Source organism: Prenolepis imparis, unplaced genomic scaffold (genome assembly GCF_030444845.1).
Source record: "Prenolepis imparis isolate NDT839.2.m4 unplaced genomic scaffold, iyPreImpa1.0 SCAF_10, whole genome shotgun sequence".
NCBI classification, from domain to species: domain Eukaryota; kingdom Metazoa; phylum Arthropoda; class Insecta; order Hymenoptera; family Formicidae; genus Prenolepis; species Prenolepis imparis.
In genome coordinates, this window is record NW_028141168.1 from 10,719,496 (window position 1) to 10,742,794 (window position 23,299).

Sequence of the window (23,299 nt, forward strand, 5' to 3'; positions counted from 1 at the left end):
CCGGATACCCACAAACTCCAAGATTTCTTCGCCACAAGTGCGCAAATGTTAGTATTACGGGGAAAAAGTTGTAAGTGGGAAGAGAGTGCATTTGATCGATCGAGCTTCGAGCTTGCTGGGCAGTGATTCAATTCCGCGGATAATACTGGTTTCCGTTAACCCCCCGGAGTTTTTTGTATCCGCCAGTGGTGAAATTCCGTTAATTAGGAATCTGGAATTTAATTTCGGAGATCATCGGGGATCTCCACACTCTCGAGTGTCGTGCCCAAAGTGTCGTGTTCAAATACCATTTAATTTGCTACGAAAAAAATGAAACGGCCCGTCTCTTTGTCTATAGGATAACGCGACATTCGAATTAATTAGATTTGTGTGATACTTGATTCGAGCGCGATCGAAAACTGCATTTATCAAAAATGTATTCACCGCAGAAATGTGGTATTATAATATATACATGAGATGGAGAATCTTCCATCCTTCTATAAATAAAGAGCTCATTTTTATTAATATAATATATTCATATTCAGCAGAGATAAAGTGCATTCGTATTTCACGTGTTTGTAACAATTATTTGCAAATATTTTTACACCATTTTTGTACTCCCCAATTCGATTTCTAAATTTTTTACGACGTTTTAGTTACATGTAATTTTTAAATATTGATTGTGTATATATCTATATACACAATTTGTATTGTATAATATATATACGACGTATATGATATAATTTTTGCTATACATCGTCAGCAGAATGATTTTATCACTATTAGTCGAGAAACTAACTTAGTTCGGTCACGATACAGTATCTTTTATTATAGCTGACCTAGTTTTTTTTAAGCCTTCCGATAAAAGCTTCCATCACGTTTAATTAAAATTAAAAGAAAATCAACTTTCGAAGTGATTCAAATACTATTTTAATACACAAAAGAAAAGATTAATTTAAAAATTTTTAAATTTCACGAAATACGCATAAATATATTTTTCGAAAAATCGTTCAAAATTTGTTCAATTAATAGTTACACATCTTCAATTATATATAATTCTTATATATATAAAATAAAAAATATTAAGTTTACAAATTATTATATAATCATTAATTAAAAACATGAAAAATCACCAGAGAATCCATTTCAAAATTATTTCACGATAGCGATACTGCGCGTTTATAGAAAATTGACAGCTGACGCGGACAGTTGAAAAGTACGCAAGAAGCACTTGGACCATTTCCAACGTGTATAGGTTTACTAAAGATTTTATCATGAGGCCAACCGTTGCACACAGCGTATTTTCCTTCTCGTCGTGCGGATCACCGAGTTACGACTGGAAAAACGGACCGTTTCGTTTTTCTCGGCAAGCAGCTATCCCGCGTAGCTCCGTTATATCGATTGCAACGACGGCAGTTTATCACGATCCGACATGACATGCGAGAACCACGACATGCGAATCGCAATCTGTCTATACGTGTTCATTAACGGCACGTCGATCGGAAGGCGGATTACGCCTTCGTCGTCTATATCTCGCCGATAAACTGCGATGCAACAAACTGCCCACGAGATGAAGTGAAAAAGACGAGAGCGACTTTCTCTCCTTAGAAACAGAGAGAAAGAGAAAGAACAGAGAGCTAAGAAGAGGTGCGAAGATAAGCCTGTGCTAAAGTGATTGTATGTAATTTTACGATGTGCAAGTTTGCCGTTGCGACGACGGATAACGCAGTTTGCACGGGGAGTCGTTTGTTGAAACTGTTAGTGGGTCACGTAATTGATTTATGCCTCTAGAGGTGAGATACGCAACATCTCGTGAATTAAAGGAAATTCACATGGGTGTGTGACACAAACATGCGATCAGTAATATACCGCAAAACTAATCAATTTGCATATTAATCATTAAATTTTTTAATAAAAAAATGAAAAAATATCAAAATTTAATAATAACGATTTTAAAAAGATAATTTAAAATGTAAATTACTTTTCATCGCTGTTGAATCAATTTTATCATCCCATATATAAATAGTTATTTGAAATATTGTATTATTTAATATATTTTTTTAACAATAATTCAAAAATTATTTTTTAAATTTGTGTATCATATATTTAACTTTATATTAAAAATAAAGAATATGAAAAAAAAAAGAGAGTAATAGATATATTGTGTTAATTATATAACCAACTCTTGCAACCCCTTGACAACACTTGTGAGAAGTTCCAGTTTCTCATTTAGTTATGGTCTTCGATTTACTTAACACAGGAGATTAATTTTCTCGCCAACAAACACACCGTGATAACCGGCGTGCACAAAAGTGAAGAGTGCGGGCGGAAAGATAATCAAGCGCTTTCCGTATACTAAAAGTAATCGTGCGACATTCAAGCTCTCGCTGCGCCCGAAGCTAACGAAGTTCACGCAGAAGTGTTTCACGAATTTTTTTCATTTGAAGTTAGACCGACTTGGAAAATATACACGACTAAACAATTTCTAAGCACATGCTACAATTACATTTTCCTTAAAATGTCTTTGTAACTTTTTTAGATTATTATTCCTTATTTTATGTGAAATATATGAAATATAATACATCCTATAAATATACTTTATACTTCTCATTCCCTTTTGTTTTTCTAAAGACTATATCTATGCTTCGCGCGATTAAATATTCATTTATCGCTTTTTGTCGCTTCTATTCCTATTCCAAGTTTGTCCGTGGGGTCATCGCCGGATCAATTTTTCAAGGCGGTTACGATAACGTGTCGAGATCGAACGTAGATGGGATGCAATCGGGGTTAACGTCAAAATCGCCTTCACGCTAGATCGAGCAGAAATGTGCCGGGGCGCATTATAAAAAGGGAACTGCTCGAAAATCTCGGCCGTGATGTTTCTCTCGCTTCGCTTTTTTTAGTCTGCTCTTAACGTGTATTAAACAGAGGGATTCTCGCTGCCGCGCGGAATACATTGGCAATTTTGATTAAATCCGTTCCTCTGCAGAACGATTTTTATCAGCGTACGCGAAACGACGGATAGCTACTACGTGGGCGTGCAATCACGGCAATCCGAAACGATAACTGTTAACTGACAACGTTAGGAGAAATTTCGTTTCTTCTCAAAGTCGTCACATTGAAAAGCAAACGCGAGTAGCATCGTTTCGAGCTAAATCACAACTATTTTATGACCCATCATGTTCTTTGTTCCGTTTTGCGGAATTAGCTCAAGCTGTTATTTAATTCCTAACTTCAATTTATATTTCAATTTAAAATTGGAAAAAAAAACATTCTCTTTTCCTCTCTTTTCATATTTCACGAATTTGATTTTTAAACTGTATCTCACGATTACAATTAAACTATTACTTCTTTTCCTCTAATATTATATTTCTATTAGCTTCTATTAAATATGTATTTTTATTTATACTCAATTTTTATTCATTCTTATTAAATTTCACAGTATACTTTTCTTATATCATTATTAATACATCGAAAGATGAAAGCTAGTCGTTATATTTAAAGTTTTAACGAGATTAAATTTTGCTTCTTTTAGCTCCACGGATGAATGCGAAGAGGAGAGTGAAGCTGAGGAGAGATCCGGTCATGGATAAAGGACATAGAAGTGAGTATATAATTAGAGCACTGATTATCGCCATAATTGAAGCACCTTCGAGGCGTCTAAGACTTGAAATTCAAGAAGAGTTTAAAAAGTGTTCGCTTTAGATTTTCCAACTTTTATCGATCGACCAAAGTTTTCCGACACTGATATCGGTGATTCATATCGTTGATATCTACTACTGCGCGAACAAAAGTGCTTCGTACCGTCTCTTTAGTCTTGAATATTGACTTTTCGTCATGAATTACATTGAAACTTTCAATGTTAATGCATCTCAGTCCAATGAATAAATATTAGTATTCCGAGTAAATTTTCTTTAACAATCCATATATATAACTGATAGATACACATATCTTAAAAAAGAGATTACTGTTATTAAAAAATTTAATATTTAAAATATTTCGTAAAATATGTCCTTTTGCACATTGAAATACAAAACGATTATTTACTTGATTAATATAGTTGTGCTTTGTGTGTGTCTTACATAATATTTGTATTCATATTAAAAAATAATATTAATTTGCTTCTTTTATTGTATATTAGGTAACTCCTATTTACTATTCATCTGTTTATTTATTTCTTATCCTTATATAATCTATAGCATTATTTTATCTTTAAAGATTATCGTGTGATACTGCTGAGAAAGATTCAAATAAAAAAAAAATAAAAAAATATACAAAAACAATTTATATAATAAAATTGATAGAAGTTTTAAAGGTGAGATTATATGGCGTGACACGCATATTAAAAGGGATATTAATCGTAATAAAGTGAAGGATCAAGAGAAAGTTTTGCCCGGTAAAATAGCAAACTAATAATAATAAGAATAACGGGTGGTTTTCTCGAGAAGAAAGGGTTGTATTACGTAGAATAATCGTTCGTTGAAAGGAGTGCAACAGGTTCGGTAGGTTTTGTACGATGATAATCGAGAGATTAAGGAATCGCGAAGTACTTTGATAGAATCCGAGTTAATCAGCAGCCGCTACGCGACACCATTAATCTTTCACCACTCCGTGGAACTCTATCTCTCTTTGTCATCCTTTCACGCGTCGTTTCCTCTTTGACTGCTCTCTCTTTCTTTCTTTCTCTCTCTCACGGCTTGTGTTTACCTTCCTCATCCATTGTCATTTTACACCTCGGTCTTTTAGAGCCTTTTATATCCGTTCCATTGTGATGTCTCGTGTATCACCCACATTTACATTCTCCATGAATTATGTATTTTCATTTTCATCTACATAGTTGAGAGCTTGATTTCAATAATCAAATCTAAAATTAAATCACAGACGTTTAAAATTAGTTTGTGAAATTTTCCGAATAATTTTGTACAACTCTTTTATCAATCGCATATATTTTATCATTCAACTTATTATCGTTTCATGCATATTTTCCGTGTACTGCACGAAGCGTTTATCTACGTCGCATCATATAGAGGCGAGATTCTCGATGATCGATGCAGCCGTTGCTCTAAATGGGTGACGGCTCATATAGTTATATCAACTGCAACAGCTATTGGCGTACTGCATGTGTGCGTCAGGTAAATAGCCAGGTAAATGAGCGGAGATGAGAGAGAGAGAGAAAAGGAATAGAGACACAGAGAGAAAGAGAGAGAGAATCAGTGCAACGGGTGCTAAGCTTGCACCCGACGAGTAGGCGTGCGATTGACGTTTAATTATTCGTTGCGCATTCAGTTTCCTCCACAACACACGTCCGCGTTTCCTCGTTGTCCTTTCTCGTCCTGCGCCATTACGACAGAGCGTTACCGGCGAAATATAACGATTATGTTTTGGCGATTAATTAAAAAACGAACGGATTAAAAAATCTTTTGGATCAGTCGATCAAAATTTCAACAATTATTTTCCACACACACAAGGAGAATTTTTAATATATTTAATAATATTGCAATTAAATTAATTACTAATAAATTTGATGTGATATGCGCGCGAGATTTATGATAAATATTATACGCTACATCAATTGAATTGTCGCGAATGTTTCTGTAAACAATATACGATTCATATCGATTTCCTCTCTATTTTTCTCATACGCGACTTGCCTTCTATTATTTATATATATTCGTTAATCTCGGGAATTTTGCATCGTTACACAATTACCGCGGTTGCTGTAATCAAATATTAATGTGTATATATGTATGCGCGCTTAATATTTAGAACAGTTATTGCATTTATTTAATAATACGAAGCTTTCGGGCGTGGCGACCGCACGATAACGAATTCACGAGTGGTCCAGTGGTTTCCGTTTTGTCATAACGCTTCGTTCAATATCTCTCTTGAAACGGTTGGATTATAATAATTGCATTATATACATATTTGCTTATTCACATTACATTGTCCTAAAACAGGGGCATATACGCGATTTTTCGAATTTTATTTTGCACACACAAACAGATTTCAATTCAAGATGAAATATGTAAGTATACATATATTCATTTGTCGATATAATGACGATTCAAGATTGATTCAATACGAAAGCATTAATCTGTACTCCATAAATTTTGACTCTAATGTGCTTTATGTGTCATTATACATTGCTTTTTCATTTTTTTCATTGTTATATTTGTTAATAAAAAAATAATATATATACAAAAAATGTTTTTATATTTTTAAATTAAAAGATTTTTTAAATCTGATAATTTCGCGCAGATATTTGCTCGTCACCCTGTATTTTCACAATTCATAATTTTCATAATTCGCAAAAATAAATCGTTTATAATTTGATTAAATACGTGTCTCCATATTACACATTGCTCATTCATGCTTCTTGTTTACGCATAAAGCAACACCTACTAATCACGACATCATTAGCAACTAATACGTTATAATCACACAGAAAGCACAATAACGATGGATTCGCTCTGCAATTTGAAAGGAAAGCCATTAAACGCGATGATACGTAATGCATGGACATAAACTGGATGCAGCTGCAATAACTAGATCGTAATTTCGCAATGACAGCTTTTCCACGAATGACGCCGAATGACAACATCTCATAGAATAAACATAGAAATTCCACATTTGTGAGCAATTATTGTGTCTAAAATTGAAATAATCAGAAATAAGATAGAAATAAGAGATAAAAAAAAGTTGTCACAGTTTAATTGTCAAATCAATTGAATTAATCTTATGTAATATAGTTTTGTGATTGAAATAATTAAAAAGGACAATCCCGATAAGCGCTATAATCTCAATATAATATCGTTACATATCCTTATTCGTCTCAAAAAAATTATCAATTTAAAAATCGAATCAATATTAAATTTAAAAAAAAGTTGAAAAAAGAAGAGTTTGCGTGTCTTGTTTGCAAAAATCACACGTTACAAGCTTCTGTCTCTTTAAACTTTAACCACGTTGGAGATCGATATAAACGAGTGTTCACGGAAAACCGCGAATATGAAAAGCCGTAGGTTTGAAACGTTTCATAAATAGTAGCACGATGCCTAGCGCGTGCGAAAGACCTGTCGACGTCGTCGCGCACGAATCCCCGGATTGCGGGTGGTCGTCCAGGCCCACCGCACACCGCCGCCATCGGCCGTTTGTGCACACACTTCTCTATCCCGGGATAATAGCTTTTCGTGCGAATCGCACACGGGACGCATCACCGGACGCAGCTGCGCTCGCGGAACACCGGAAGGCGCGCGATCGATCGGGTTCTATCCTCTCTGCCTCTCTCTTTCGCTGCGACCGGTTCGGAATAGAGACACGTTAACGCAAACGGACGTGTCTCGTGTATTTTACGAGCCCGTTTGTAAACCGCTCAGCTCGCCACACATCCGGATACACGTCGATCAACGCAATCGCTCGTTGTCTTGATCTCTCGCTGTCGCACGTCTCTATATTCGAAAAGCATCCGGCAAATTTCATGAAAACGCGAGAGAAAAAAGAACTTCCGTAAATGAAAAACTATTAATCTTTCACTTTCTCTCGCATATGCAGAATTATCAATCGCGTTTGCGGTTTCGGAATTATATTACAATTAATAATCGATAAATTTGAAGCAATTTTCAAAAATATATCCTACATAAATAACTTAAAATCTCTGTTTTGAAAAGTCTGCGTTTCGATAGACTCTATAAACAAAATAAAAAACACAACCACGCGGGAAAAAAATATATTTATAAAAAATATATTTTGTATCAAGCAGTGTATCTTTTTTCCGATTGATTTCTTGAATGAAAGATCGCGAGAGAATATTTTTCTAGATATTAATCGACATAACACAAACTGTGGATGTGATCCATCCACTTTGAAACGATTAAATATTTTTGCGAAACTGGATAATACAGATGAGAAACAATGATGTTTGGAATTAACGATCAACAGGTTGACTATGGATGCAACAGGAATCTGTTTTGATTTAATCATGAGAAATGGGGATATTTACTGTGGCAGTTTTGGCGAATATTCGGGTTGTTTGATTGAGGTGTAACACATGCGAGCGAAATACATAAAACGAAAACACTATTAGATTACAGATTAGAGGACCAGTGCTCTCGATATACATATATATAACGTACAAATATTAATGTCGAGTTTCTTAATGCGAAGACTCGTAGAACAATCAATAATGCACATATTTGCGTATCATATACTTAAATCAATACAATGCAAGAAAAGTTGCGTGTATTCTGATTATACACGAACTTATTAATATTATTTATGTACGAAAAGAGAAAATGACGCGTATTTAGCTTATTTAATTAATTTTCAAAATTGAAAGAAATTATTAAGTATTTTGTAATTTAAAACCTTAAATATCTTAATATTTAAATTTAAAAAACTTAACATAGATAAAAATTCAGTAATACACTGTAGCGTAATTATGTTATTACTCGATAAACCATTAATAACAACAATATATTAATAATTTCACAGAATGCAGTTATTAAAGCCGATCCTTCAAAGCCGCTCCGAGTTTACTCTCTTAAAAGCAATAGTAATAACGAGCTGATCCTTGCAATTTAACATAAGATAAAAACAATACGAACATAATATTGAAATTAAATGAAATGACGGCTAAAATATCATGAAGATATAATAGTTAAGTGACGGAAATTTTCAAAATTGTTCTAAAATATACGAATTACAAGATGCAACGAGCGATAACGCGGAAACAAATTGCGGTATGCGCACGATTGTTCGCGACAGACTGTAAAAATTTCACACGCGAGGTGGCATTCGCGTATAAATCTCAGTAACAATGCAAATTAATTCGTAGATCACGTTTTCCAGAGTATGAGTTATCACGGCCGGCGTTGCTGCAAACTAAAATTTAGAGCGAAACGCCTCTCGCTTTGTCGCCTCCATGCGCGTGACATCGTTATACTTCGCGTAAGAACAGTGGTAGGTGGAGACGACGATTTATTTCACTCGGACAATAATTATAATTAAACGACGTCGGTGAACAGAGCGGAAAAACATGGAGTTGCCGCCGGGATTTAATTGCGCGTGAACATTCGGCTTGTAATCTCGACATGACGCATTTATATTGTTACTTTGAACCGCGCACAACCGTGTAAAAAGTGTTGACCATATACATACAATCCATTAATTTGATAACACCGTCATGAAGATAGATCTTGATAGATCATATACATTTGTAAAACACACGTTTAACGTACCTACAAAGGAAGTAACAATCAAATTTGCACGTATAAAAGTTTACATAAATGTTACTTACATCAATTTCGAGCTTTATTAAATATACGCGTTTTAATAAAACATGAAATTGTAGAGCTCGCTCGTAAAGTAAAATATATTTTATTTGATGAAAAAAAGTGATTTTATCATAGCATTACTTTTTCGAGATATTGTATTACTCTTTTGTGATTCACCTCTCCTTAACTTGAAGTTTTTCAATAATACTTTGAAATTATCGAACGCTTGAGTTTGCATTTAAGAGCACCGCCCCGCGAATAAAGCTACCATTCAGGTGCTAATATCTCTGTAAGAGAACTTTTTTCTCTCATTTGAACATTTAAAGCTATCTGCCTTTGGGAATCGGGGACCCGACAATCGCAGAAACAAGGGCAAACTTAATAAAAATAATAAACAAAAAAGTTATAGTGTACGTATTTTGCGTTACGAAATGTGAAAGCTACATTATCATTATTATTTACATGGGTTTCGAGCAAGAAGCTTTCTGTGTCATATTCATTACAGAAAATTAACAGAAAATATACAGGAAACACGAGAGTACGCGAATAAAATCATTACCATTTTCACTTTGCTTTGCAAAACAGTTGAATTTTTTTACAAAGATGTTTCTAGTTAGAGAGACAAAGTGAAAATAATATGCGACTTTTTTATTCGAGTTGATTAAGAAAATATTTAAAATAGTTGAATCCTAATTTCTGTGATATTTATTATAATTATTATATTATAATTATTATTTATTATTTTTTAATATTTTGTAAAATTGATTTGAAATAATTTCACAAATATTTCTCACGAAGTTGGAAAGATGCTAAATGACTGGGAAGGAATAAAAAAATAGTCGGAAAATGAGAAAATATCCATGGAGATGAGATCTATAGAAAAAGCGCTTCGAGGTTCTGAACTGTCCGCAACAGGTACAGCATTGTGGCTATGACCTAACGCATTTCCAATTATCGCGTATTCAGCTCATCCTCTTGCCTTTCTAACCCTACTATCTATCTGAATGCTCATTGCCACGTGTGTATGTGTATATGTGTGTAATAATAAATAGTATTCTAATAATATTTTCTTACAAATAATTTAGTATTAAATCGAATTGCAAAATAATTTCGATTAATTTTCATTTATATCCTTTTCTAAAAAAGATATGAAGTCGATATTCGCATATATCGAAGTTTATTGTCTCTTTTCCGCGATGCTCATTGGCTGTCAATATTCGCGTTGTGCGTTATATTCGTAGCATCGAGAGGCTGTCATCGCAAGGGTTAACAGTTTGACAGTTTGTTCAAAATAAAATAAAATAAAATAATGATATTAGTTTTAAATAATATATTATAATACTTTAAACTCAATTAATATTTTTGACAGTTATCAGCTGATTTATGTCAAAAAATATTAATCGCGGATAAAGTATTATAACATATTATTTAAAACATCATTTTATTTAATTTTATTTTGAACAAATTGTTACACAACTAACCTTCGCGATGACAGCCTCTCGATGCTACGAGTATAACGCACAGTATGAATCGAAAAAGTCAATCAGCATCATGGAAAAGATGCAACAATACTTGCGAGAATCGACTTAACATGCCTTTTTTAGAAAGGGATGTTATAATACATATTTTTAACTCGATTAATATTTTTGATAATTACTGCTGATTTTTGTCAAAAATTAATCGCGAATAAAATATTATATACCATATATTATTTAAAATGTTACTATTTTAATATTTTCAACATATATACACCTCCATATTACCGCTATAGAAATATTATAAAATGAACAATTTCTCACTCACCAATACGTGCAATAGCAGAGTTGTAGTACACAGCACATTGATCTGAAAATAAAATATTCAAATTATGTTGTATATACATATGTGTGTATCGAATATCTCATAAACAGTTTAGAAAAAATGTTTTATTTTGCATACCTCATAGATGCCCCGACGTCGCCCGATGCCTCCCGGGCCTCCCCCTCCTCTCTTGGTCCATGGTAGCACTCACGACACTCGCGAAAATACGAATAATTACGATCGCCCGACACTTTACACGGCACTCCCGACACGCGAAACTTTATACGGCACTCCCGACACGACGCGTGAATCGCACTGTGTATCGCAATGCTACCTGTAACAAATAAAATACATACATATATATTAGAATAATCTTATTATTTCGCATTACAACATACACAATATAAATATGTAAGCTAAAATTAATGATAGATATATCCACGGATCGTAACACATTCGCGCGCGCGAAAACAGATTAAGTTGGGTTATGTTGGCAAGAGATTTTGCATCGAATTTTTCGCGAAATATGCGTTTCGAACAATTACCACTACATATTAACGTTGAAATTATGATATGCGATTGATAAATATTACAATACAAGGGTTAGAAATCGTTTCTAACGATTATGCTTACTAATTAATCACAACGGGACGCAGCTCCAACTGCCTGATACTCGCGGCGTTTCGGTAATGGCCGAAGCTACAAACATCGGCAACTTCATTCTAATAGCGCGCGCGCGATACTATATGTATACATGACTTATATATAATATTAATAATTAATTAAAACTCGAAGGAGATTCGTTCAAAAAAGCTTTAGAAAAAAAAAATATTAATCGAGAATATAAGGTATTATAACATATTATTTACAACATATTACTATTTTATAACTTTTACCATATTATTATTTTAAAATTTAATTAGCAAATTATAACATACACAATATAAATATAAATATATAAGCTAGAATATTTAATTAGCAAATTTTCGCTTTATTAATATTTTTTTGATAAAAATCAGCTGATTAAAGCGTTAATTTGCTAATTTTAAAAATATGTTATAAAAATTAAAATAATATAATATGTTTTAAATAATATGTTATAATACTTTTAACTCGATTAATATTTTTGATAGTTATCAGCTGATTTCTGTCAAAAAATATTAATTGAATTTATAACATATTATTTACAACATATTACTATTTTAATTTTTATAACATATTTTTATTTTAAAATTTAATTAGTAAATTAATTAACTGATTTCTATAAAAAAATATGAATCGAGTTTAAATAAACTTTATATTATTTTTTTTTTAATATAATTTTTTTAATACGAAACCGAAGAATGGCGCGCGCGTAGCGCGCGCTTGGGTTGTTCTAGTTAATTTTAAATCCACGAGTAATTCGACGATAATAAAATTCAGATTTAACATCGTTATCGCGAGCGTAGAATAACACGTGCAAATGAGCGGCATGTAATCTATAATTATTCAACCTTGCGTGTTACTCGTAATTAGATCGCGCTTCTTGCAAGTTCTTGAACGCTAACATTAATTTTAATTAGCTTTGTCATTTTCAAGCGCTCACATTGCGCTCCTTTTTGTTGAGCAAACAATCGCAAAAAAATCTTCGAGCTATGAATTCGGTAATATCTACATTATATGCGTAATCAAGAAAATTTTCCTTGAACTTCAAAATACGTTTAAAAAATACTTTTTCCATCACACAAATTTAATTAGATTTATTAATAATTTAAACATTATAGAGATTTATATCAGAGAGAAAGAGAGAGAGAGAGAGAGAGATTCGCAGATTCAAAAAATAATAAAGTCAAGAACAAAAAAATATAATAAATAATATAATAAAGAATATAATAAAGAATGCAATTTTTTCGGATTATCCAACAGTTCATCGTCGCTCAACATTGATGCAAAATAATTAATAATACACGAACGCCGAATTCCTTTTCCTAGCAAATTCAATAGGACGTGAACAAGCTTTGTGCACTCGCATAGCTGATCGTGACTGATACTTATTGATAATTACCATAGCGTTGCGAGGGAAACCTCTAACCGGGTTGCTCTCGGAGCTATACCCGCGTTACGACATAAACGAGATTCTCCTTAACCAGTTCGTCGGAGCATTAACAGATAATCCCGCTACACTGGAGAGCTCGATGACATTGATCAATTAAATGGTACGACGTCGCGTCCACGTCCTATCTTGTTAACGTCGCGTTTGTGCAAACGCAAATTCGTACGTCAACCAATACGACAGTAGTTCAGAATGACAATCGATTCGCCGATAGAATTGAATTTAAAATCGCGACCGGTTCGATCACGAGAGACGTCGGCGTGAGGTTTTAACTCGATTTGTCTCGAATACTTTCAAGTGCGATTTTTTCACTCTTCGTGAATCGCGACGAATTCGTTCGATGGCGCGTTCACAGATAACATTGATATTTTTTTCTACATATTCATTGTGCACTAGCACTATATAGTTCTCTAAAACTCACATCGTTTACTCGCGTAAACGCAAACTTTATTAAAATAATATTGTAAGATAAATACATACTCTTGTTATAAATTATAAAAAAAATTTTTTATATTATAGTAACAAAAAAATACTATTTTCCGCGAATAATTTCTCAAAGACTCTTTTATACCCATTGTCTACTAGTATTGCCATAAGTTAAATTTAATAAAAACTGTATTAAATCAACAACACATAACGAATGCGCCTTCACGATTCTAGCATGCAAAACGAAGTAGAATACGAAGTAGGATACGAAGCAGGATTACGCGCAGCGATTAGAAGCGTGATTAATTCGTACACATCACAGAACGAAATTACGCACGCGCGCGGCTAACACTTAATTAAGTGCTTCTCCTTGCGCGCCTGCATTTCGAATTTCTCACACTAATACTTGAGCTCAGGACAATACTATCACAGGCGGGCAACAATGCCGCATGGCTGACCACGTAGGCGTAGATGCTACCGAATGCGAAGATATTGACTCTGTATTCGCAATATGCGTAGCACGAGAAACGAGAGATATATAGATGTCTCACGTCCCCTTGCTCCCTTTTCTTCTTGCCGAACCGCGTCCCCGACATCTCGTCCTCGATCACCCTTTCCCTTTCGTGCCCTTTCGACCCACCCATCATCGTAACCTCGGACTAAAGGATGCTTTAGCGTACCACGCCTACGTTGTTCTGTGACACGATCTAACTGGTATAACTGAACTTAAGGAAGATGAGTATGAAGAGATCGTATCTCTCAAGAGAGAAAAGATATTTCCTCGCAATCGCGCTGAGACAGCAAAATGAGAAGCGTGCGATAGATGGATTAAGTTATATTGATTCTTCCTGTATGTATAGATCTTATTTCTATCAAACTCGAAAGTAAATGTTTAGAACGGCATTTTGGGTGGATTTTATTATTTTCAACGATAACGATTTAATCTCATTCAATTTTCTCGATAACGAATATCAAATAGATTCTTAAATAGGTATTAAAAGATAATAAATATTAATAATTTTAAAGATTACTCTCAATTAAATTATATTATTCATTCAGATATCAATCTATATATAATATTTATGTTAAACATATGTCTTTGTAATCTCTCTCATCCTAACATTCTATTAAATTTTTTATTTAAATCTCCTCCAAGATTTAAATAATTTCCTCTAGTGTTTTCCGCAAATTGTGGAACAATAATTTCAATTTATTTCGCTCATTACTGTGTATTAATTGTAATCATACTATTTATTATATTTCTACTTTGAATGATTATTCGTGATGAATTATGAGCTCATATAATAAAACAAATATTTTATATAAATAATATTTTCTCAAATTAAATCGCGATGCTTATATGTAACTCATTTTTAATAATTTTATTTTTTAATGTGTTTACGAACAACCGTATCTTCAGTTTATAGAAGATGCTTATGGAAAGATCGTAAATAACGAATGGTGTAAACTCAGTTTTACGATGCGAACGTGAAAAACAAGCGGAATGGTTTTCCGAAACGGCATGCTGCGCGCGAAAAGTTACAAAAAGTCGACCTAGCAATTCTTTTATCCTCGCTCGCACCGCAGGGAGCAGCCAAATTACGAATGTTATACGCTATTATCGGCAAATTTCTCCGTTTTTATCGGTTTTATCCCTTCCGCCTTCATCGGCTTACATCACTGCACGGCGTTACATCCCTTCCGCTCGTTAAAACTTCGATAGAGAGTTACACGTTGCTCCATCCGCGCAAATAGCGCGAAAAGAGTGAACTTTTTCAACCTGTTCTACGCTTTTCCCGGCGTAAACGTGACCATTGTTCGCGTATAGGAAGCGACGATCGCGCGATCATTTTTCCGCAATTTCGACGTTATTAATTTCCATCGATCCCGATATAAACGCAATTTCCACTGGGAATGGAAAAATCCGTTTTTCATAAATTCGTTCGCAATATTCTCGAACTAAACGAATTTCGTATTTCTAGTCGCAGTATATATATATATATATATATATATATATATATATTATATATATATATATATATATATATATATATATATATATATTGTACAGATATTGCAATTATTTATTAAGCTTCAAATCTTTCGCCTTCCTTGGTTATGCGCGTTAATTCTTTTTTACATTCCCGAAAATTAATACTCAAAGAAGATAAAAAATAATCAATTCTGCAAACACTTTGATCGCATTAAACAGCGTAAGTTCGGTGGATATAAATTTAATATAACGAAATCCGCGCGATGTATAAGATCGGGTACAAAAGTGAAACGGATCTCCCGTTCGTTTAATTCCCAGAGCTTTATTCGCGGACACATTACGTGAGTTCTCGTCCTAATGGACATAGGATCTGCGGTTACCGGCAATAACGCGAATGCCCGTCGAATTCGCGCGGCTAATGGCGTGAAGGTTTATCCAGATGTTGCGAAATCCTTAGAGCTCGAAATTGGCTTGATCACGTCGGATTGTATTCCGTGAAAGTGCGCTTAATCGCCAGATGTGATTGAGACACGACACTTTAGTAGAGTAGTTCTGTCAGCTTAAGCGGATTTAGGAAAAGTAAATGTGTGTCCAGTTTCAGTAAATAAAATGACTGAGGATTCTCAACGCTTTTCACTGAAATTTCTTGCTTCTTAAAATTGTTACAAGAGAATGATGCGTTTATCAGTGTGATACTTTATATACATATATATAATAATTGATATGCAAATTTTAAGAAACATTTCCGTTTATGTATTTGCAATGACATGAGTTATTTTTAAAAATTATTAAATAATATTGGCTATCTTATATAACTCTTGCATTTCACCTGGCTTTTCCGAAACTTACTTACGTTGACGATCGAATAATAAATTCACGAAGCTAAATTACAAATACTCACGAGGGCGCCCGTTAGAGCTCACTAACAACATGACATTGTTATTTCAACAATCGATGCAATTGCCACTCGCGTTTACAACGAGAGAGCGTGGGTGTTAATTATTTTCCTAAACTTTAGCCGCATTCGCCGCGGATGTAACGCGCATCGTATAAATTCGCTGTAAGGGAGAGAAGGGAAAGGGGTGAAGGACATTAGGGTAAACAGTGCATCCGGATTAGCATCGCGCTGCAAAACATGAGTATATCTCTTTCGAGCGCTTCGTAGAGGTGCATACGACACCTGCGCAACCGTGTGTTCTCGGCTCGGTGACGCAAATCCTACCCACGAGGAGACACGAGAGATATCCGCAGAAATTGCGATGGTAACATCGCACAGTGCACATTCTCAGCCCACGTTATACCCTTTTGTTACAGCGCGCGGATTTGGCATGAGGGTGGTGGGCGGTAAGACCGGGTCGGACGGGCGCACCTTCGCGTGCATCGTGTGGACCGTGCCGGGTGGCCCTGCCGAGAAAGCCGGCTTGCAGCAAGGCGACAAGGTATGTTGATGCATTTATGCGCATGCATTCCATGTAGAAATAACATAATATAATTGTACGTATTCCATATAGAGTTATTTCATATGCAAAAATAACATAATATAATTAATATAATTATATTATATTATCCTTTTCACCTTAATTTTAAGAATAATCCTAAAAGTTGCCTGTCGCGTCCTAGATTCTCAATTCTGTCTCTCTCAGATTTGAAGAAATCATATGTTATCAACAATATATTTTTGATATGCATTATATATTTAACAATATATAACGCGAAATTCGAATATATTAATCAGATAATCACTAAAAATATTTATAATATTTATAAAAATTATATATATATATAAAATATATATAAAAACGAATATATATATATATATATATATATATTCGTTTTTATTATTTTTATATAAAAAATTAAACTTTATTTCAATCAATTGAATTATCCGCGATATTTATTCGCGAATATATGGGATTACGATGTTACTGCGATTCCGTTCCATTTAGAAACATCACATGATCCGTTTTGCATTTTTAAAGTGCGATAATCTCGTATATCTATCGCTCCCAATGTTTGTGAAGTTTAACGATTTTGTCAGTTCTCCATTTTCATATGCGTCTTTATGAAATGAGAGGAAACTATCGCGCGTTATGTCCAGCCAATCGTTGCATGCAAAATAACATTCAAATAATATAACATAAATACTCAACATATACTTCGAAAGCAAATACTATATAGACGAAAATATTTTCTCGTCACACGTTCATCATTTTAACCTGTCGGACATTGTTATAAACGATAAATGCGCGTAAATATCGACAACTCCTGACGCATCGATTCTAATTAAATTTGAAGTTGAAGTACTGACAGTCAAGCGAAAAGAGCCATGTCTATTCGCTTGCGTATTCATGTTTACGTTCAAATTGATAAATTTTATTTAACGTCATACAAACTGCATGCAACTGCAGAAGCTAATAATGCATTAATTGGCAACCAATTTTATTATAAAAGTAATTCATATCTATAATGTTTACGAATTCAATTATTAACATATTCATATCCATTGTGATGCAAAACGTAAACTTTGGAAGAAGTGGATTAACATTAACTATACTTTATTATTGGGCATACAACGAGTGTAAAGCATAAAGAAAAGACGTCGATTTAATATGTTTATACGTCATATTTACGCAACGCAATACTCGAAATAAGACGTACATTCTTGGTATTGTTAGGCATTTAAATGGCTCAAACAGCACGATATATTCATTGTCAGACGTCATTCAAACGTCAGTCTGCACGAAAAAGCGGAAAATACCGTCCTTTAGATCCTCTATCTTTTCCCTCGAGTGTCATCGCGCACAAAGGGATATACATAGGTGGGCGCCAATGATCGATCGATCGAGAAGGCGCGGAGAAGATGCTTTCTCGCTCTTGTCATTACATTTCCATAAAGAGCACCCGACGACAATCGCTTATCGTCTGCTTTCCTCTCGCGCTCAGCGACAACGTCTAATAAGGAACGTGCAGATATCGCACAATGGTCCGTATTCTCGTTACGCGCGCATTATCCCGCGAAATATATAAAAAAGAAACGCGTTGCCTTCCTCATCCTTCATCCTTTTTTCATTTCTCTCGATCGGTGGCTAAATATCGAGCGTCGGGGTTAAGAGAAAATTGTGTGAATTCTGAATTTTGCGAAACATGAGAGCGGGAAATGGCAAACATCCTGACAGGCGTGACATACTTGTTGCTCGTGCGAAACGAAAATTCGTGACGCGGCGTTTCCGTGCGAATCGAGCTTTGTTTAATCCGCTTACGTACCGTCGCTTGTAAAACCGGAGCAACGAACTTAATACAACATCTATTCTGATCAATCCATTCGTTATTGTCCAATTGTGGAATAAACCTCCGTTAAAATTGACTTTGGTTAATTTAGCATCTCCCCTACGAGAAATCAAATTCGAATGTATGGAATTAAAGGCTAATTTATTGATCTAATCGCGAATTTATGGCTCTTATCACAATTTTTAAAAAATTAATATTACAAGTGGAAATATTGATTTAACATATGCCAGCATTTCATTTTCATAAAAACTTATAATGAATCAAACAAAATAAAAAACAGATATATAAGAATTAATTGCTCAAAGATAGTGCAAAGATAGATTTTAAAAATATTAAATATTTATACACGCACCAACATGGAATATTAAAATCATATAACGTAGTAAAATAGAAGAATAGCTATGTGAACCTAGCACCCGACTTTTTAAAAATTAATTTTTTAAAACGGAAAATGATAGCATTTCGTTTGTAGTTGTTTGTAGTAACAATAATTTCGTTTGTAATTTTATCAATTAATAAATAAAAAAAATTTTTTTAATGATTCGCACCCGACATTGAGATATCGCAAATCCGCTTGCGCAGTCTTCTTTAGAATCGTAGTTGTTTGTAGTGATTTTCCTTTCGTTTGTAGTTGAGCGGTTCAAAAGTTATAAACAATTGTTTATTCGTCCAAGAGCTAACTTTGTCAATTTTTAAGATTTTTCAAATCCGCTTGCGCAGTCTTCTTTAGAATCGTTTGTAGTGATTTTCCTTTCGTTTGTAGTTGAGCGGTTCAAAAGTTATAAACAATTGTTTATTCGTCCAAGAAGTAAATTTGTTAATTTTTAAGATATCGCAAGCGGATTGGAAAAATCTTAAAAATTGACAAAGTTAGCTCTTGGACGAATAAACAATTGTTTATAACTTTTGAACCGCTCAACTACAAACGAAAAAAAAATCACTACAAACAATTACAAACGATTCTAAAGAAGATTGCGCAAGCGGATTTGCGATATCTTTAAAATTAACAAATTTACCTCTTGGACGAATAAACAATTGTTTATAACTTTTGAACCGCTCAACTACAAACAAAAGGAAAATCACTACAAACAACTACAAACGATTCTAAAGAAGATTGTGCAAGCGGATTTGCGATATCTCAATGTCGGGTGCGAATCATTAAAAAAATTTTTTTTATTTATTAATTGATAAAACTACAAACGAAATTATTGTTACTACAAACAACTATTAACGAAATGCTATCATTTTCCGTTTTAAAAAATTAATTTTTAAAAAGTCGGGTGCTAGATCACATAGGTGATTAAAATGCATAACTGATGAGTCTTATAGTGAGTAGATAAAACTATAATTGATCAGACGTAAGTGGACGTACTACTTGTCATGTCAGCCTGGCTAATATAACGTAGATTTCGATAATCAGATAGTGTATCGGACATATTTAACATCTAAAATTGTTACTTACACGTATATAGGGTGTCCAAAAAATAAAATTTAATCAAATTCAAATACATTAGACTTATTGTAAGTAGATAAAACTATAATTGATCAGACGTAAGTGGACGTACTACTTGTCATGTCAGCCCGGCTAATACAATATAGATTTCGATAATCAGACAGTGTATCGGACATATTTAACATCTAAAATTGTTACTTACACGTATATAGGGTGTCCAAAAAATAAAATTGAATCAAATTCAAATACATTAAATTTATAGTAAGTAAATAAATCAGCTATGTAAACCTAGCATCCGACTTTTTAAAAATTAATTTTTTAAAGCGGAAAATGATAGCATTTCGTTTGTAGTTGTTTGTAGTAACAATAATTTTGTTTGTAGTTTTATCAATTAATAAATAAAAAAACATTTTTAAATGACTCGCACCCGACATTGAGATATCACAAATCCGTTTGCGCAGTCTTCTTTAGAATCGTTTGTAGTTGTTTGTAGTGATTTTCCTTTCGTTTGTAGTTGAGCGGTTCAAAAGTTATAAACAATTATTTATTCGTCCAAAAGCTAACTTTGTCAATTTTTAAGATTTTTCAAATCCGCTTGCGATATCTTTAAAATTAACAAATTTATGCATTTTCCGTTTAAAAAAATTAATTTTTAAAAAGTCGGGTGCTAGGTTCACATAGCTTAGAAGAGTAAAACATTAATAAGATTGATATTAAATTGTTTTTCAAATTAATTGCTATTGAGATATCCTAAATATTTATTATTAGCGAAATAAGTTTTCGAAAAAATAATCAAAAATACCCATATCGCTATAAAAGTAGATTACGTCAAGTGCTCTTTCGATTTTGGTTTTGATTATATTTTCTAAATTATTTGCTCTCGAGATATATCAATGCCGAATTTAATGTTTATTGTTTAATTTAATTTAATTTAAATTAATTAAAAAACGAGTCGAAGTGGCGGTGCCAACTTGTCATACAAATGTATGTTAAAAAAATGATTTTAATATTAAAACTCTCAAAATTTTAGATCTTTCCCCTAGAATATTTTATACATGTTACTGATGTTACATATTACACAATAATATAAAATCACTCTCGTGAAGACAAGCAATTAATTATTCAAATAACAAATTAACAAAATTATAAATTGCGAATCTTATAATAGACTCCGTCGCCCAATGCCATTATTCCTCTCTGTTCCTTTGCTGTTTCTGGCACTCATTTACTCACGAAAACAATTAATTACAATCTCGCGCGCGCGCGATTTAATTACCAGAATAGGATAATTATGCGACACTCTTTAGTTTATGTCCCAACATTAATCACATAGACGACTTATACTTTATTTTATATTCCGATTCAGAGAACGTGAAAATCACGAAATTACAATCTGCTCAGCATTCAGAAAGTCGTACAGTCATATATTCACGCTACAATGTTACACATTTTATGACGACAAAACGCGCATCGATTTCTGCTTATATTGCGAGTGACAACAATATCACCGCATGTAAACAATAGCAATAGCTACATGTTACTGAATTTTTGCGACGTACAGCGCGTTTGTTGTTTATACACAGTAGTCTTGTTGTCATTTGCACGGCGAGCAGAAACCATTGCGCGTTCTATCGTCGTAAAATATGCGTATTCGTGAGCAGCAAAGATAGCATTGTGTGAATTCGAGTGCGCGCTTTTTCCAAATATCAAGCGGATCGTATACATATGTTTATTGCCTTGGATAACTGTAATTTTTTTTTGCATTTTCTCGTCGCAATATAAAATAAAGCATACATCGTGATTAACGTTGAAAGTGCTAAGTAAAAATATCGTATAATCGTCTTACTCTACAATAATTAAGCATGATCGTGTTTTCGTGAATGAATGAATGTCATGAAGAAGCAGCAAAGAACAAACAGAAGAAGAACGGAAGAAACTCAAGAAGGCATCAAATAATTGGATAAGTTATTTATAATTTTGCTAATTTACTATTTGTTATTTATTAAATTAATTGATCGCTTATCTTCGCGATGATTTATTTTACATTATTGTATATTATATGAGTATGATTCTCTTCCCTATAATCTTGAAATCTCCAACTATATTACTTTTATAATTTTTTCGATTATTATCGTTATCTTTAATTATCATTATTTTAAATACTATAGAACACAAGCGCGCGCTACGCACCATTCTTTAATTTTATATTTAAAAAAACGATATTTAAAAAAAAATTATATAAAATTTGTTTACTCTCGATTAATATGTTTTGATATTAGAAATCTGATTAAAGCGTTAATTTGATAACTAAATTTTAAAATAACACATGTTATAAAAATTAAAATAGTAATATGTTGTAAATATGTTATCACACTTTATCCTCGATTAATATTTTTTGACAGAAATCAGCTGATAACTGTCATAAAATATTAATTTAGAGTATTATAACATATCATTTAAAACATATTATTTTATTTAATTTTATTTTGAACAAACTGTAATTTTTTCAGTAAATATATTGAATATTCATTAAGAATCATTGTTCTGATATTTAAGAATTATACGAGAAGCCGCAATAATTCAGAAATCGTTGTCAAAGCGCGCCTTGAATGAACTGACTTTCGTATAATAAAGAACGTTCGAAACTACACTAATCGTGAGATGTATCACGCGGATTATAATTAATCTATCCTGTAATGATTTTCTATTGTACTATAAGAAATGAATGATTACAATTATTGGCTATCGATTGACGCGAATTATTTAATTCAGATAATACGAAACGCTACACCAATAAAAATCGCAAGATAGTTTGATAGTTGCAACGAAAAGATTATTATTGTTCTGTCAGAACATTCCTACGATACGGTTCAGCAAGGTGTAGTTGATTTATAATGTTTCTATAATGTTCCTTTATCTTCCGATTCGCAATATTCAATAGCGATTATCTTTTGATAATAAGTCTTCTTATAAATTTTCTTTACATTTATGTTAATTTT

General features: G+C 33.2%; 1 protein-coding gene and 1 long non-coding RNA gene across 8 annotated transcripts in view; one reads left to right on the forward strand and one right to left on the reverse strand.

The window, feature by feature from the left end:
• Positions 1–23,299, forward strand: part of Fife (regulating synaptic membrane exocytosis protein fife) — a 172,326-nt gene that overhangs the window by 104,158 nt on the left and 44,869 nt on the right. For all 7 annotated transcript variants that reach the window (XR_014426318.1, XR_014426319.1, XM_083048651.1 and 4 more), the window contains exons 11-12: positions 3,515–3,583; positions 16,874–16,998. Coding sequence is in view for 5 of the 7 variants with exons in the window: in XM_083048651.1 (XP_082904777.1) it covers positions 3,515–3,583; positions 16,874–16,998 (194 nt within the window). In the remaining 2 variants the exon portion in view is untranslated. The remainder of the gene's footprint in view (positions 1–3,514; positions 3,584–16,873; positions 16,999–23,299) is intronic.
• LOC145942182 (uncharacterized) overlaps positions 11,049–23,299 on the reverse strand; it is a 73,485-nt gene continuing 61,234 nt past the window's right edge. Inside the window, exons 8-9 of the long non-coding RNA XR_014426322.1 lie at positions 11,187–11,382; positions 11,049–11,093 (exon numbers count right to left, since the gene is read on the reverse strand). This is a non-coding gene — a long non-coding RNA (uncharacterized LOC145942182). The remainder of the gene's footprint in view (positions 11,094–11,186; positions 11,383–23,299) is intronic.